We start from the raw sequence: 17,094 nt of genomic DNA on the forward strand, positions 1-17,094 counted from the left end.
CTTTACCAATAACATCCCTTCCACCCAGAATTTCGGGTATGGTTGCCTTTTGAATGGGAGTTGGTTGGGCAAACTTGAGTCGGGAGAGGCTTGTTTGGAGCTCTGGACGTAGGTCAAGGGAATCCCAGGCTGAAACATCGACGTCAGGCTCTTCGTTGGCTTCATTCAGGATGCTAAAGGGTATCGATTGGACCTTAGCATTGTCTTTCTCTTGCCTAGGCTTTTCTCTCTCCTTCTTATCTTTCTTTTTCTTATTTTCTGTTGACTTGAATGACAGTTGTTTTGGCTCGGGTTGTTGCTCGACCTCGTCACCGAAACCCAGCCACTCTTCTCCATCGTCATAATCATCTAATTCCTCGTTGTCGCCGGTCTTAATACTGCTCTTCGCAGCCTACACATAGCATTAGCATACCACGCCATTCTCACCAAGGACCGTAATGACCGACCAAAAACTTCAGCTGCTCCCCATCTGCAGGCCTGATAATATCTACTCCTTCTATCTCCTCAAGGCCGTAGAAACCCTCTGCATTCTCAAGAATATCAGGAGGCTGCACGGTCTGCCAGTTCAACGCATCGATGTTGGTAACTTCTTCTGTCAGGGCGGCAGCGTTACTTTTATCAGACTTGTTGGTCTTGAGTCGCTTCTTCGGTGGTTCCGCCGGTTTCGTCTGCCTTTTTTTGTTTGCCATGGCAGCATTAACGATCCGATTCTGTTAATATATGTAGCTAGCAATTATTTATCACCCACATCGTTGTCAATAAAAGAGAGGAAAAAAGTCAATGCCAAGCCATCTTATCTTATCTGGGGTGGGTAACTCTAAATTTTCATTGGATTAGTCATCAAGAGCTCCCATTGGTCACCATTATTTATGACGCGCATTTACCTCGCGATGGAGATAGGAGCAATTAACTAAATACATCTTTTGAGTTACTTCGATTTGCCCTACCTGTCGCTAGACAACCTCCCAGCATGCTACCTGCCTAGGTCTGACACGGCTGTTGATGAAGAGAGAGGTGGGAGCCTCTAATTGGTTGGCTAGAGAGTGACCAACATACTGCTGCTTGGGCAGCGTCATCCGCAGAGATGAAGCCCCCCCTCCCTCAACTTCATGTCCCCTGCAAGATCTCTTGACCTTCCATTATTTAACGGTCAAAGGGCAGCGGCCGCCGACATGCGCTTCACAAACCTCAAAGAGCACTTTAAGAGGAGTTCTAGTGACAAAAAGGAGAAACCCAGGAGTAGAGGAAAATCCCACGGCAGCCTTGGATCCGCAGCCTATTGACAACAACAAGAGCCATGCTATAACCAACCCGCTAAGTCAAAAATGGTTGCGATTGACCCTTGGTCGGAAGCGGAGAAGCGCTTGAAACAAGACGTTGCGTTGAATAAATTGTGGGAGGAATCCATCCGTATCCTTAAGGAAGACTTCACGCTGGAGGAAAATGAACTTCACAGCTTCCTGATGTGATGGCTAAGCAGCTTGACTGCAAGAAATGGACAGTTTTCAATAGTGTAAAGTAAACTGATGGTTGTCCCACGGGTCCTAGGGATAAGATGACCAAAGTGTGCCGGAATATCATTGTGTTTAGGGATATCATCAGCTGCAATAGCATGTGCCGGAGTAATCGTTGGCCTCTTGATAAGGCCTCATATCTTTATATCTCTCTCCTGGTTGACAATGCTAATGTAGAAGTGGCTTTTCATACAAGCGATGGAACAACATGATACTCTTTGAAAAGGTTTGGCAATAACATCCTCTCTGATATCTCGCCTTCATATAATCGAAAACCATTTCCTCAGCTGCGACTCCAACCTCAGTGCTGACCTGACAAGAACACTTGAAAACGACCTGGTACTACTATGCTCTAAAGCATTAGATTTTCAGTCTCGAGCAATCCGTTACTCGCAAAAACGATTGGCGGTCCAATTTCTTACGGACGTGTTCAAGAAAGACGCGTGGGACGAAGTACTACGGCATGTTGGGCGATATGATAACTCTATCCGAAATACCCCTTCCTCAATTCACGATATTAGGGTGGATAAAAAACTTCAAGAAATCCAGAATGCGCTGTAACGAGTGCAAGTATGCAAACCACGTCTGTGTAGAATGGAAAATGACAAATCTCTTCATGAGGTTATACATCTATCCGAACAATGATCGCAAAGACAGAAACAACAAGCGTGTGCTAGGCACATGTGAGTGGTTTACAAGCCACCATCAATTCACGAAGTTGAACCAAAGCACATCCTCTGAATTGCTCTAGGTTTCGGCAGACCCAGGGTGCGGGAAGTCAGTATTCAGCAGGTACCTGGCCGGTGAGTATTTGCCCTGTGGCAGGAGAACGGCCTGTTATTTCTTTTTTAAAGACGATTACCTGGACCAGAAGCGAATCACATATGCGATCTCCTCCATTCTACGTCAGCTCTTGTTAGCCCAGCCGCATCTTTTGCATGACTCTTGGACTAGTCAGAGGCTGTTGGGGGAAGTCTTGTTGATTCCTTCAATGATCTGTGCAGTATGTTTGTTCGTGTCACTGCAGAGAAAAATGCCGGTGACATAGTCTGTTTGTTAGATGTGTTGGACGAGTGCAATGGAGATGACCGGAAGACTACTTGTTGAGACCGGAAAGGTGGATGTTAACTCTGAGGACTCTCAATTTAGCGAAACGCCTCTCTCATGGGCTGCAAGCTATCGACACGAGGGAGTAGTCAAGCTGCTTCTTGAAACTGGGTGCTGGGTGGGTATAGATTAAAAGAGCTCTGGTAGGTTATTGTGGGCTATAAAAGGGAAACATACGTCTAATATTGACCGGGCCTGAAGGCTAGCAAGAGGGCTAAAGACACGGAGGATCCTGAAGTGCCCCTGAGTTGTATAAGTCCATATTCAACACTGCAAAGTTTAAGGTACCTCGGCACCTCGGCATTGATAGGCGCTAAGCCTAATCAGGTCGTGCAGGGCACCTTCCTCGCTGACCAATCATCTTCCACATCACAATTCGCGACAACCCATATTTGAACAAAAGATAAGGCAGATATCGCCTACGACGACGACGGTTGAATACCCAACAAACATTAACAGCACGTAGCTTCCAGTGACGGCCAGTCATGGGGAAATCCTCCAAGGACAAACGTGACGCCTATTACCGTCTGGCCAAAGAACAAAACTGGCGCGCCCGCTCGGCCTTCAAACTCATACACCTCGACGAAGAATTCGACTTATTCGCCCACTCTGATCCCGATAGCGTGCGGCGCGTGGTCGACCTATGCGCCGCACCAGGCAGTTGGAGCCAGGTGCTCAGTCGTGTGCTAATTCGCGGAGAGTCATTCGGTAGGAGACAATACGAGCTGGACAGAGGCGCTGGGTGTGTCGATGAGGACGTGCAGCCGCGGAGAGATGTGAAGATTGTTTCAGTGGATTTGCAGCCCATGGCGCCACTGGAGGGCATCATCACTTTACAGGCTGATATCACGCACCCGAGTACGGTGCCATTGCTCCTGAATGCGCTCAACGATGAAGGGGAGGAAGAAAAAGTCGACCTGGTACTGTCTGATGGAGCGCCCGACGTTACTGGCCTGCATGATCTGGACATATACGTCCAGAGTCAGTTGCTGTATGCGGCGCTGAACCTAGCTATGGGCATACTCCGGCCGGGCGGGACGTTTGTAGCGAAGATCTTTAGAGGGCGGGACGTGGATGTGCTATATGCACAGCTGAAGAGCGTGTTTGGACGAGTGGTTGTTGCGAAACCCAGGAGCAGCCGGGCCAGTAGTCTTGAGGCATTCGTTGTGTGTCGAGACTACAAGGGGAGCCCGAAACAGGCTATTACGGGCACTACGTCTACGGAACGGTATATGGCGCGCTTCGTGGCGTGTGGAGATGTGAGCGGTTGGGATGCGGATGCGTCGTATGAATTGCCGGAGGACCATGTGAGTCTGGATCCGGTGCAGCAGCCGACGGCACCGCCATATAAGCGGGCACTAGAACTACGGCGAGCTAAAGGGGGAGCATTCGGGAAGACCAAAAAGACATGAACATGAAAAAAATTATTCTAATTCTTGAAGAAAAGTATTAAAAGCTACTAATTATCCGAAAGTGAATTTAGTAGACCTCCAGAACGAAGCGGTGCTGGTCCTTAAGCCGGTCCATCTCAGCGCGGGTGTCTATTTTGGTATCTGTGGAAAGAGAGGCTACCGCTTCCTCCAGGACAGCAGTGACGTCGGGAACAGGCCACGTCGGCCCACACAGGTAGAATGAACCGTGCTTAGCGAGGTAAGCATCGGCTATCTGGGGAAGAGTCTGTCTCATGCGGTCTTGGATGTAGACTTTGTGTAACTGGTCTCGTGAAAAAGCGGTCGAAAGCAGAGTGATGACGCCTGAGGCAGCGTAGGCCTCCCACTCTTCGCCGTAACAGTATTCTTCTCGCTGGTGACGAGCTCCGATATACAGCAGTACAGGACCAACTTCCTTGCCCAGAGACTTCTCCAGGGCTCGGTGCTGGACAAATGCGCGGAAGGGAGCGAGCCCGGTACCCAGTCCAGCCATGATGAGCGGTGCCATGGGATCAGTAGGGAGTTTCATGACGCTGGGCTTGACGCTGACCGTCAGGGGGGCACCGGGGGACAGTCTGGAAAGGTAGGTAGATGCATGACCCGAGCGAGCTCTGCCACGTCCGTCTGTCCAGCCAACGACGACGACCATGAGGGCCACTATGGAGGGCGCTAGGCGCTGACAGGAAGCAATAGAGTACTCTCGTCGCTTGACGGGGCCTACCATGGCGGCCAAAGTGGTGAATGTAGGTCTGGCCGAGGGGAATTCCTGGAGAATGTCTTCGTACGTCAAAATATCGACGTCTGAACGCTGCTTAAACTCGTCTTTACCCGCCGGGGATGCAAGGTGAGCAAGTCTCTCTTTCTCCTTGGGGTCGGTAGCATGTTCGCTAAGGTCGAGGTAGAATTTCTTGGGTGGCCGGCCCCAGAGGTCGAGCCTTCTGAGTGCCTGGTAGGTCGTCTGCGTCTGCCTGCCTTCTTCTGTCCGGTAGCTGACTATCTCATCCAGATCTAAGGGATAAGTGGCAGCAAACTCCTGCACTTCTTGAGGCGAGTTCTCGGGATGTACTCCCAGCGCCTCTCCTATCTCGTATGTCAACCCAGAGTCACCCAGGTCTAGCTCCAGATGGAAAATATGACGATGGTAGTGTGATGGAGTGAGCCTGCGGTTCTCCTTGACGGTGACAGCGTAGGTCTTTGCTGGGAGTTTTGGTAAGGTTGTCTTTGTCCCAAGTGCCTCCTTGAAGAGAAGTCCCTTAGTAACATCTTCAACAGTAACCTTGTCTTCTTCTTGTTCTTCTTCATCTATGTCTATCTTCTCCTTCTCGGCGGTCTTTTGTTGTTCAACCTCGCTTCCAGTAAACTCACCAAGAGCCCTGCTGGTCAGGCTTACTAGGGTCACTCTAAGGCCGAGAGGGAGCATTTGCCTGAAGAGGGACTCCTGCTGGCCTCCAAGGATTCCCACGGTCTTGACTGTCTCTGGAAGGACCTTCGCCATTTCGTCTGCCCCCGCTGGCCAGGTCTTGACTACTAACAGTCCCGTCGTCCTGAGAGCATCACTGGCAGCAGCATGGCCAAAGACAACCACCACTGAGACAGCATCCGTAGGCCCGTGATACTCATACTTGTCACTGATCTCGATGTCTCCCCCTTTTGTCTGCGGCAAGTCATAGACTGCATCTTCTTCCGCTGGTATTTTTGAGGCATTCTTGTGAAGCACCATTGACGGAGCAGCCTGCACCGCCAACGCTGTCATCTTACTTTCGTCTCCCTCCCGGCAGCTTATCAGGGTCACACCCAGCTCTGCTGCCATCTCGACGCAGGCATCACTGTCTTCGACACTGTCGTCTTCCTCACCCACTAGATGCAACACCAGTGGCAGAGAGAGCAAGGCCGCCTGCTCGAGACTCGCCCTGACACAGCCCAGAGCCCTGGCCGGTACGACCACTCTGACTGCCCTGTCTCTTTCCTTGTCGCTTCTCTTTCTCTTCAGCTTCTGTCTCTCGCCGAGGAAGCCCAACGCGAGGCTACCAGCCCCGAGTCTGGTAGATGGCATGGTAGAGGCTATAGCAGAGGTCATAGGAAGCCGCAGTGGTGGTGACAGCGGTGGCAACAGTCGCAGCCAGGGGTAATATAGTAGAAAGAGTGAAGAGCAAAAGAGTGTAGAAAGTAAGGGGTAGCAGCGAAGTGAGAGAGTCGGAGTAAGGTAAAGGGAAGGAAGTGAAGTCCTCCCCCTTATCTAACTCATCTTATCTCATCTTATCTCTGCTGCTACGCGCTTTTTTCCTATCACGCCATCTTCAGCTGTTTTTACTCACTGTTACCCCCGTACTGCTCCTGCCGCTTTCGGCCAACTGCGCGCTTTCCTGCTTTGTAAATTTCAACAGGGGATTGCGTGATCTTAGTCAGCACGGGAAATTAGTAATACAGGGGAAAGCCCTAGCCCTAAGCCCTAAAAGTCAAGAGGAGGAAAGTAGATTGGTATAGAAGCAAGCAGCAGTAATAAGTAGTTGTAGATAGGCGGATACTTGACAACAAAGAGTAGCAAGGAATATAGAAAAAAGTACAGAGACAGCTGGATTATTTGCTGGGATGACTGCTGATGTCTGCTCCCCCGTAGTCCACCCGCTTGCCCTTGCGCGGCGACACCCTCCTGCTCGGCCGGACTTCTTCGTCGTGCTGCCCTCCTCCTTCATCGGTGAAGCGAGAGACCTCCCTGTTTGCCGGGCTGACCTCCAGCGGGCGGCGGTCGCGGTGGCCGTTGGCTTCTTCCTCGCGGTCAGAAGCCGTCCGGACATCGGCAGGGTCGCGGTAGCAGATGTCGTAGGCGCTTCGTTGGGAGGCGACCTCGCTATCCCCGCCTGTCTTGGAGTACTCGCCTCGATCGGTGTCGATGCCATCGCTAGTGTTACTACTGACCTGTCTTGTTGTTCTAGTGGTCGGACGTCGTCCCAGACCCGGTAGTAGTGGCAGACTTCCTAGACTTGGTCGTAGGAGGCGAAGTTGCAGCATGATGACCAACGGATGGATGGCTCTTCTTGACGTCTGTTCTTAGAAAACTTGAAGGATCGGTCTTTTTCTTTTTTTCTTTCTTCCGGTAGACAGTCTGATAGACAGATAGATGTTGCTGTTGATAGATGTCTTCTTGAATCCTTTGATGCTCTTCTCCCCCTCGCCTTCTTTTGCTGCTGCTGACGTCATGTCACGTGGGGTACTTCCTTGATATGGTTGCGGATGCCGAGGTAGCTAGTGCTTAGGTAAGACGCTAGACATCAGGGAGCAAGGATAAGGGGGTGATGCGCCGTAGACAGGAGCATGGTTGCTTGGTAGACCTGGCAGAGACATGGTCGACAGATATCCATGGTGGTTGCTAGACTAGACGGGGCGCAGTCAGGCAGCGTGCATAGAGGCTCTTAGGTAGTAGTGAGGCAGAGGACATGGGTAGGCAAGCTAGGTGGGAAGTGGAGAGCTTAAGCCTCATGCAATTGATGCAGATAGTAGTTAGATGCCGTCAGTAGGTAGCTAGCTAAAGAAGTTGTAGTGGAAGTGCTAGAGATGCAGGATGCAGTAGTTGGCGGAGGGAAAAGTGGTGATGCCTGACTCATTATTCAGTCCACAGCCTTTCCATGGTTGAGTAAAGCAGACTAGCCACGTCAACAGGTAGACTGGCAGAGCATTGACATGCTGGAGGCCTTTCCTGCGGCGTAGCAGACAGAGAGATAGTCAAGGAAAAGCCAAAAGTGCCTGATCTGCATGGACAAAGACAACAAGTAGACCCTGCTTAGCCGTTGGATACGATAACCCTCAGCAGCCAGGGAGGGCAGCCAGGGAAGGTAAAGGAGGAAGTAGGTAGGCAGGCAGGCAGGCAGGCAGCCTCATTCAACCTGCGGACAGGTGGGTTGAACTGTCAAAAAAGAAAAGAAAAAATGTCCTTCTGAGCTTGTTGGTTAGGCGAGGAAAAAAAATCAATGCAGTTGGAGTCATGCATGTAGCAGACTTCAACTTCGACATCAATATCAACATTGACAGGCAACAACCTAAGCGAGAACGAGAGTGAACTCGAACGGAATACAAACTCAAACGCCTTCAAAGTCAAATGGGTGTAGAGGCAAGAAGGAGGCGGAAAAGTGAACAGACGGGAACCAACAGGAAGAAGAAATGAAGCTGACAGAGCTTGACAGTTGACAGCTCAGGGATCATCAGCCTTGCTCTGTCTCAAGTCTTCGTTGTAGCCCGAAGTATAAGAGTAGAAAAGACAAAAAAGAAAAAGAAAAGAAAACAACTGACAGCTGCAGCTAGTGGGTCGGTATTGATCAGGCACGGCTCCCTCCCAAGGTTCGCTCCGGCCGTGCAGCTGGTTGCATTGCATGAATTTTTATTTTTTTTCTTATTTCGCTTGCTTTCTTTGCTTTTGGACACTAAGGCTCTGCAAACTGTAGTCTCCTGGTTTGTCAGGGATGTAAGATGCGTTCCGGGGAAGATCTTTGCTTTCTTGTGTCTCCCCCGTCTGATTTGCCCTTCGGACACTTTATGCAGCGCAAGCTTCCGCTAGTCCGTGTTCAGATCAGCTGAGTAACCTCGACCCAGCGCGATGGATCCGCTGGCCGGTGCATCCAAAATTCAATTTCAACGTTCATGCTGCTGTGAATGTAGCTGCCCATTTGCTATGCATGGTTCTGCATCCTTTTCCCATCGAAAGATGGTAGACAACAGAGTCAGGTTCTTGATATCAATTAAAAACGAACAGGTTAGGAGAAAATGCCGGGCGAGGGTCATATAAGATCCCTGCTTGATTCTCAGAACAGGGTAGATGGTGCTGTGGCGTGCTTCGTGCTGTGATACCGATGACACTGCCCTCGCCAACGACAGCATAGCCTAACTAGGGTATTTCATTCCTCCGTATATGTGTTAGTCTGCAGGGAATCACTCGGTGAATGTTTCCATTGTGAAACTCGGATGCGTTCTTCACTGTCCTAGAGACTTGAGGCGAAATCGTTTGATAGGGCCTTACCGCTTTTACTAAGCTGATATTACTCCATTATCATCATAATGATCATGATCATGATCATTATGGAGACAATATCAGATCACTCCAGAGGTTGCCACGTCAGACCGTCTGGAAAAATCTAGCTTGGTGTCATCATCATCCATGTCATTCATCCAAGTTGGACCGTTTTATCCGATCCATCCTGTCCAATGCAGAATGAGGGACCATTTCGCCTCCCTCTTTCACAGGCCGTGTGTTCAAGTTTGCGTGTCCTAGTGTAGTTAATGCAGGACCTGACGAGGAGGGTAGAAGGGTTAGAATTGCCTGGTTAGGTTCATCGACGCCGCATCATCCGATCAGCTGAAATTCATGCACTCCATGGCTTGTACAACCGGGCACAGTCTCCAAGAGAGTCAAAACAGTTGATAGCGCGGGACAATCTGGCTCAAGGAAGGCACACGAAACTTCTAGCTTCCTTGACAGGGGAAGTCAGAATTTCTCCTCTTTTGCCACATCAAAATCTGGTTTTTCCAAGCGAGAGAAGGGTGAGGCAATCAATTGCATGATCCGGTGCATAGGCAAGAATGAGGGTAAAAAAAAGTCAATCATCATAGCTCGGAGGCATTGGTTAGTATCGCTTGGTTTATTTTCACCGGCCCGTTAGTGGGAAAACGGGCACCAAAGTTAATCCAATCATGACTAAAATTATTGGAAGGGATCAATCAGGTCCTGGTGATGAAATTTTCTCTTTGTCACACAGCACATAGACTGCAGCAGGGTGAAGAAGAGAGAAATGAAAGTCGGAAAGTTTGATTGACTTGAAAACGAGCTGAAGTGATCTGAACACCCCCATGGACCATATCAATTGGATGAGGCAGCTCAGCTGTGAAAGTGCATGTAAGACGGCTTCGTTTCGGATGAGCCGGTCTATTGGTGGCCAGAGAAGGAAGGAAGAGAGGGGAGGAGGGGAGGGGGGGAAAGGGTATATCGGATTGAATCCCGTGAACGACATAGTATGTGGCCAGCCTCATTGTAATAGTCTTTTGATATTGGAATGGCAGGGAAAAGAAGGTGTGTGGGGCCTACTGGGCAGTTAGGATGCTGCAGCACTGTCGGCGAGATCACTTTGACCAAGAGTAGTACAACCAGCTTCTTTCCTCTCCCTTCCCACAGTTGAGTTTCAGAGAAAGCCCGAGGTGGAGCAAGAGATGCAGGGGTTATGAAGTAGAATAGGAGAACGTAAGGACATGCAGAGGGCTTGCGACACCCCCTTAGGAGAAAAGCGAGCATGGGCTAAAAAGTTAATTGATAGATCTTCAACTGAACAGAAGGGTGGTCGTTGGCCAAGGGAGTGTCCACGACATCTGGTCAACCGTGCTAAACCGGATCGCATTTACACAGCATGCAAGGGTGCTTAGGCCAAGTTGCGAATGCATGAGGCAAATGTGAAAAGGTTCTCAGACCACTCCACACCCGATAGCAAGACAGACAGAAGCCAAGCTGAGGAGAAGGCAGACCGGGGGACCAGAGGAAAGCCGGACAGATAGACAGACAGGCAAAGAGTGCCGTCCAAGGCCAGTGAAGGTGGGCAGCAATCATGCGAACACGACAGTTGGTCATCTCCTCAATATGCAGGATGGACGTGGTATCAAAATATCCAAAGGTGCTCTCTGCATCGAGGCATAAATATCGCCATCTTTCCCCCGAGAATGCGGATGAGATATCATCAACAAAGCAGACATCACCAGTGAGCAGCAACAGCGACCACAACACACTTCCCCTTATTAAATTCAGCACACAAAACAATAGCAAGCACCGCTTCCTCCTACATCATCAATACTTCCCTCCTCAATAGTCAAGTTTCCCCTTGCCAAACAAACTGCTTTGTCAGTCAGGAACTCGATCCGCCATCGGGTCCATAGAAGCCACACTTGAAACACCGAGAAAACAACAAGGAAGAAAACAAGCTGGTGAGTGCGCAATGAAAGCTCCAAAGGTATAGAAGACTGATGAAGAGTGTTTCAAAGTCACCATGTGCTTCTACAGCCAGAAGAGATTCCTCTGCGGTGATTGGGCCTGGGGTAGCTTTGCTGCCAAGTGCAACCACGAGTACCGAATGGGCGAAACCTGCGGCATGAAACTCGTCCACAACACAGAGAACATCCAAGCCATCTGCAAGCTTTGCGAGAAGATCCAAACCAAGCACCGCCGACGCAACACGGAGGTAGAGCGTATTAACCGGTGGCGCCGCGAAGGAAGCGTCATGAAAGCTTCCATGGAGAAATCTCAGGCCATGGTCAAGGATTTCGAACAGGAAATCAGCCAATTGGAGCATGAGAGACAATTGAAACAGAGATCCATTGGCAAGTGAGCACGACCAGGGATATATGCGGGGGCCAAAATTCGAGTGAAGCATGGAGAGTTGGTCCGATGTGCAAAGAAAAAGGGGGGGTATCAACTGCTAACGATATCATGTAATAACGCTTTCGTTTTCGTTTCTCTGCATTCTCATGTGTTATGCCTTTTTCTTTACTTTTATTTGGATTTTTCTTGTTATGATTTTGCAACACCTTTCGGGATAGTGAGGGACTTCGGACTTGCAATGACTGCACGGAGCAGGGACATTTGACTAGCTAGTTAGTTAGTGGACCAAGACTGAATGGAATGTGTTTTAGCGTCGTCACATTTGCAAGCTGAGAGTCGCCGGTTGCCAATGGATTTTCGTAAAAGCTGCATCGACAGCCGTCTCAGGGGCCCCGCGCCAGCCCTGGACAACGGGGATATTCTGGCGTTAGGCGCCCAAGGGGTCCCTTTTGTCTTTTGTGCTTGGGACAATCTGTCGTTAACCGCCTATCATTTTCCTCCTTGACCAGGGGCATCGCGACACAGAGGGCGGGCCTGCGCCGCAGCCGAGCAGCTCGCGCATGAAATTTCCATCGGCGCGAAAGACAGACAGGCCCGTTTAGCACCTCGCTTAGGCCCTTTTCCTCTGCCCTGTCTGCTTCCCTTCCGCTCTTCTCCTGCTCTTTTCTTCGCCGTTTTGTTGTTTGACGTTGAAAAAGAAAATAACGGAAAAAATAAATAAAAAAGAAAAAAAGGCGGGAGAGGCCCGTGACCTCGTCTACGCCTCCCGCGCGCAGTTTTGGGCACCGCATCTAAGCGCGCGTCTACCTTACGTAGTTATCATGTGATGTAAGCGCCGACATCAAAAAAAAGGGGGAAACAATAAAACAACTACGAGAGGAGATCATGGATCAAAAAGAGAACGAAATAAATGTGCAGACTTTCGTGGATGGCGCTGTCAGGCTGGATTTACACCTAGGTTTGGCATCAATGGGCTGGCCGGGAAGGCGTTGTTGTCAATAAGCCCGGCTACGAAGCGCTCGTTGCCTATCGACCTGCAGCAAAGCGTCTTTCGCATTAGCTACGCGCTACATGGAACACACGCCCCCTGAAATCTTTCCCATCGTTACCAGCCACCTTCAAACTTTGCATCCATGCGGTTAAAAAAAACACTGGGCCGCATGGAGCGGGCCAAACGGGCTCCAGGACCGTTGCGTTTTGCTTACCGCCCGCTCCCTTGTTCCCTTTTGCCTGCTCATTGACCTTCTAGCCATCCTCTCCACCTCTTTAATTTATAGCGCTGTTTCATCCTGATAGATATTCCTACAGCTTCACTGGCCGAAATTGGTACCTTTCGCGCCCGGGAGCTATTGTTGGATTTCCCCAAGACCCCTTTTAATGCCAGGGCCCTGCAGAGTCACAGCTTCACCGTATTTTGTCCCCATTCGGCCACCACATGTTGCCTTTGACCAGCTTTTCCGTCAATATCCTTTCCGTATTACTCCGCCATGCTAATCAGGCCCGCGGGTCTTCTTCTCTCGAGACACTTAAGTATTTGACGCCACTAGTAAACATTCAAGCGGACAGAGTTGAACCAACCTTAGTTTTGCAATTCCTGTACATGTACCCCATACGCAAAATAGATGGGTTATTACCTATAGATTGAGTACTGGCTAGTTAGATGATTAGCTCATTTATATATTTAGTTGCCTAAAAATGCCTTCTATCTACAAGTACGTTTAAATCCGTGGAAATATGAATGTATGCCGTCATTGTGTCGGAATAAGGTGCCGCTTGCAGTAAAATACCTACACTTTCGTATGATCTGCGTAAACGGCTCTCTCAAACGTAGTCGTCAGCTCCTCAAATCGTGCATCTGATGCTGAAATAACCTGTGCGAAGGTCGTTACAGCAATGCCTTCCTGGCGATATGTTGTCCTTGGCCGAAGTACCTAAGAGCTTTTTCCATGTCGGTAATGTGATATGTCCGATCTATTTTGACTGGCTTGATCTTCCTTTCTCTTAGAAGTTCCGTCATATCTGCTAGAAGCCTGAAGATTATTAGCTGAAAGCTAGTGTGAAGTCGGTGAATTGGGCATCATACCGTGAAGCAAGCTGAGGTTTTTTCTCGAGCACGAAGTTGAGATCGAACGAAAACACACTAACGCTTCTATCAAAAACATACAATCCCAGGTTTCCCTTGTCCAAAACATTTCCTCTACCCACGTCAATTAGTCTTCCACATGGCGCGAGGCAGCCAAAGCCCTAATAGAAGCCTGGACCTGAGACTGCAGAAAGCACTACATCAGCTCCTCGCCCCTTTGTCTCTTTCAACAGCTTCTGCTTGAAGTCAAGAGAGCGAGACCAAAAGATTCGATTTTCTGGGAAGCCCAATTCGTTAATCAAATATTCCTTTTTGGCTTGAGTACCAACAGTTGCATATATTTCTGCTCCGACGAGCTTCGAGTATTGTATTGCTGCCAAACCCAGACCGCCTGTAGCAGCTTGAATAAGAACTGTTTCCCCAGCTTCAAGTTGAGCTAGGTATCTCAGGGAATATAATGCAGTACCAAGTGCAATGCCAATTGTAGCCATTTCAATCAAATCATCATCGTCATTTGGCTTTAGACACTTGGCGACGGGGCTTCTCAAGAAAGTGTCATAATTGCCTCGCTCAAAACAGATAACCTTGTCTCCTGGTTTGATATTCTTGACGTTAGCACCAATGCGAGATACAACCCCAGTCGATTCGATACTAGACTTAACGCTTTCGAAATTTCCCATAGCAATAACATAGTCCTATACTACTGTGAGTTTTTGGGCAGTTGTTAGCGAGCGGGGAGACGTACCTTCATATTGAGGCCAACGGCTTTAACATTAAATTCCAGCTCATCTGAGTCGAGATCAATGTCACAAGTAAGTTGCTCACGGAAGTATACCGTGTCGAGAAGACCTGGTGTTTCAAGGGCTAGCTGCACATTCCCGGAGGTTGGGAAATCTTGGTCTACGCGAACATCTCCATTGTCCAGCCTGAATTCTTCGTTCAGCTGAGCATCGGGAACAACACGACTTATGTGTGTGACGCCGTCTTTGAGAATGAAATCCGTTTCACACTCTTCTCTTGATTGCGCTTTTGCAACCAATAAAAATATGTCTGCGGTCTGCTTAATAGCCGTCGTAGTCTCAGAAACAGCGGCATGGTCAAGGTCCAGGGTAGCAAACCTAAGATTCTTCGTTGGATTTTCGTTCATCAGGACCGTATTGATTCCGTGGGCCAAGGCAGCTGATGGATTTTTTCCGAGCAAATCCACTAAAGCGATCTGAATCGCAGTACATGCTGGTTGAGAAAATGCAACGTCTCCAATTCCGCTTGTTTCTTCTGGTTCAAGCAGTATATCTATTAGGCAGCTGCATTAGTGCATTGGAATCTCCCGCATATTGTGTTATTTCATAGACATTACCTTGGAGTTTCCATGCTGGGGCAGGCTTTAATTGAGCTAATGCTTTATTTAGCCTCCAGAAAACTCGTTTAACCGCAGGGAAACTATCCAGAAGCTCTCATCCCATTCCCGCCCATTACGTTCCCTGGCCAGTGAAAACAAAAGCTACCGTGGGGACAGCGAGATTTATCTTCCCCGTTGACGGTTTGCCGAAGGCACACTCACGATCGGAAATGGTTATGGGTATGATGCCTCGGTAAGGAAATCTAGTCCTGCGCTCAGCTAAGGTATATAGCAACCCTTGAATTTCATTTTTTCCACAGTGCAATACGTCCGATATGTTTTCCAGGCTTCTCGTAAGTGAGTACTCATCATGGGCGAAGTTCGGGAGTAAAAACTGCGTCTACAAAATGGACGTGTAAGGGTCGACGCAGAACTGAGCCTGCGTATCCAGCCGCACATTTGAGCCTTTCGGATACTCCTCGATAGTTTCAAGTTCTACATGCCCATTGGCGCCCCCGTACCCCGTAGAATTGACAGATGCACGCTTTGCTTTGTTTGCAGGCCAGGGATTGTTCTTGGTGACAACAGCCAGACATCCCCGTCGCAGATCCACTGACCAGCCGGAAATCAGTTAACTATAGTTAGCAGCGTCCGACAAATAGTTATGACGTTGATAATCAGGGGCACTCACGGCTTGGGTTCAGCCTGTTGATACCGATTGTTCCAGGAATGAGTCCTTTTTCCATCGCAAAAACGACTTTGATAATGCTTGTCAGGGCAGAGCCGGCCTCACCATGGCCTACCTGAGGCTTTGTTGATCCGATAAGGATGGGACATGCCAGTCTCGACTGTCTTCAAACACGTTTGCAATTGCTGTGGTCTCTATCGGATCACCAATGGGCGTTCCAGTCCCGTGGCATTCAACGAACCCAACGGCGTTATAATCAATAAGCCCCGAGTGCTCATATGCCTTTCGGATATACAACTCCTGCGCCATTGCGCCAGGCAGGGTGATACCATTGTTTTTGCCAATCCTATTCGAGGAGTTAGTACTCCGTAGTTGCGCAGTCTCAACCACCCAGCCGTCAGCTCACGTGGGCTCCCGGCAGACTCACGCAGTTAAAGAGACGCCTCTGATTATTCTCCGAATAGGATCGCCGTCTCTCAATGCATTAGAGACCCGCTTCAAGTACAAAACATTGATGGACTTTCCGCGCGCGTAGCCGTCGGCAGACGCGTCAAAGGCGTGACACATGGCGGTTGGAAACAAGGCGCCAATTTGTCCAATAGCAAAGTGGTATTCCAGCGTTAAGATAAGGTTGACGCCGCCGACAAACGCGGCTGGGATCTCGCCGTTTCGAAGGGCTGCACGGCGAAGTGGACGGCATACATTGTGGAGGAACAAGCCGTGTTCATGTTGACGCTGATCTAGTTGTTACCATAATACCCCCAGGATAGCAATTCAACAGAGACAGCTCACCTTGGTCCATTCAAGTTGTACAGATAGCTGACGCGGTTGCTCACAGTCGTCCTCCCCATACCCAGAACTTGCATGCCCTGGATTTTCTCGGGCTCTTTGAACGCCAGCGACTCGTAGTCACTGGCAAAATTACCAATATAGACGCCAGTCATGGTATTTGCAACCTGGTTGAGGGGGATACCTCCACACTCGAGAGCTTCATAGCAGCATTCGAGCAGTTGGCGCTGTTGAGGATCTAGTGTTTGGACGTCCGCACTCGTCATCTCAAAAAAGCTACTGTCAAAATCCTCGAGATCATTGTCAATACAGTAGTCCGTGGGTGGAAAAAAAAAACAAGAAATCCATGGAGACATAGTAGGTTTATCAATAGAGGAACAGGAATAGGCCCCTAACATATTGTATGGGTTTCCGAATATCTCTACTACCGCTGCCGGGTCGTTTGGAGCGAAGCAGGCGACATAGTCCTGCCAGACATGGGATAATTCTGTGAATGCGTGCAATCAAGGATGTCCATACTCCGGAATTTTTGAAATCGCATTAGTATCCCGGACACCCTCTAAATGCATGATGTTATCCGAGGCGGAGGCTCGGGCTTGAAGACGCAAACAAGGATTGGCTGTACAAATAGCCAACAATCAACTCTCCCTGAGCCGCCTACAGCATGGGAGCATTCACCTTCATCTCCACCGTCCCAGTTGTCTGGTTCAGAACTCTACGCCGGTTCTCCATGGATCCCGTATTTGCCTTGATTCATCCTGGGATTGGTGCATTCAATCTGCCTGGTTCAAGGAAT

General features: G+C 49.4%; 6 protein-coding genes across 6 annotated transcripts; 4 read left to right on the forward strand and 2 right to left on the reverse strand.

Moving 5' to 3' along the window:
• Positions 1-2,592: 2,592 nt before the first annotated feature.
• On the forward strand, positions 2,593-3,017 carry TERG_11924 (uncharacterized protein; the record flags this gene model as incomplete). The annotated part of the gene is made up of 2 exons (XM_047750961.1): positions 2,593-2,739; positions 2,823-3,017. The coding sequence occupies 2 exons, from the start codon at positions 2,593-2,595 to the stop codon at positions 3,015-3,017; spliced, it is 342 nt and encodes a 113-aa protein (XP_047605788.1).
• Positions 3,018-3,106: 89 nt separating this feature from the next.
• On the forward strand, positions 3,107-4,033 carry TERG_11925 (uncharacterized protein; the record flags this gene model as incomplete). Its single annotated transcript, XM_047750962.1, has 1 exon — positions 3,107-4,033. One exon carries the CDS (start codon positions 3,107-3,109, stop codon positions 4,031-4,033), a length of 927 nt encoding a protein of 308 aa, XP_047605789.1.
• Positions 4,034-4,100: 67 nt separating this feature from the next.
• TERG_02958 (uncharacterized protein) lies at positions 4,101-6,358 on the reverse strand (the record flags this gene model as incomplete). The annotated part of the gene is made up of 1 exon (XM_003235855.2): positions 4,101-6,358. Exon 1 carries the CDS (start codon positions 6,126-6,128, stop codon positions 4,101-4,103), a length of 2,028 nt encoding a protein of 675 aa, XP_003235903.2. The 5' UTR covers positions 6,129-6,358.
• Positions 6,359-6,368: 10 nt separating this feature from the next.
• TERG_11926 (uncharacterized protein) lies at positions 6,369-8,394 on the forward strand. Its single transcript, XM_047750963.1, has one exon. It carries the CDS (start codon positions 6,641-6,643, stop codon positions 7,010-7,012), a length of 372 nt encoding a protein of 123 aa, XP_047605790.1. The 5' UTR covers positions 6,369-6,640; the 3' UTR covers positions 7,013-8,394.
• A 1,637-nt stretch (positions 8,395-10,031) lies between these two features.
• On the forward strand, positions 10,032-11,774 carry TERG_02959 (uncharacterized protein). Its single transcript, XM_047747998.1, has one exon. It carries the CDS (start codon positions 11,068-11,070, stop codon positions 11,404-11,406), a length of 339 nt encoding a protein of 112 aa, XP_047603971.1. The 5' UTR covers positions 10,032-11,067; the 3' UTR covers positions 11,407-11,774.
• Positions 11,775-13,374: 1,600 nt separating this feature from the next.
• Positions 13,375-16,564, reverse strand: TERG_02960 (uncharacterized protein; the record flags this gene model as incomplete). The annotated part of the gene is made up of 10 exons (XM_003235857.2): positions 13,375-13,429; positions 13,483-14,177; positions 14,228-14,775; positions 14,840-14,875; positions 15,044-15,221; positions 15,279-15,433; positions 15,513-15,673; positions 15,751-15,855; positions 15,937-16,249; positions 16,363-16,564. 9 exons carry the CDS (start codon positions 16,562-16,564, stop codon positions 13,644-13,646), a joined length of 2,232 nt encoding a protein of 743 aa, XP_003235905.2. The 3' UTR covers positions 13,375-13,429; positions 13,483-13,643.
• Between the last annotated feature and the right edge of the window lie 530 nt (positions 16,565-17,094).

This window comes from Trichophyton rubrum, assembly GCF_000151425.1.
Source record: "Trichophyton rubrum CBS 118892 genomic scaffold supercont2.3, whole genome shotgun sequence".
NCBI lineage: Eukaryota > Fungi > Ascomycota > Eurotiomycetes > Onygenales > Arthrodermataceae > Trichophyton > Trichophyton rubrum.

Bases quoted from the DNA above. Each gene is read 5' to 3' on its own strand.
- TERG_02959 (XM_047747998.1), top strand. From the start codon at position 11,068: ATGTGCTTCTACAGCCAGAAGAGATTCCTCTGCGGTGATTGGGCCTGG.
- TERG_11926 (XM_047750963.1), top strand. From the start codon at position 6,641: ATGACTGCTGATGTCTGCTCCCCCGTAGTCCACCCGCTTGCCCTTGCG.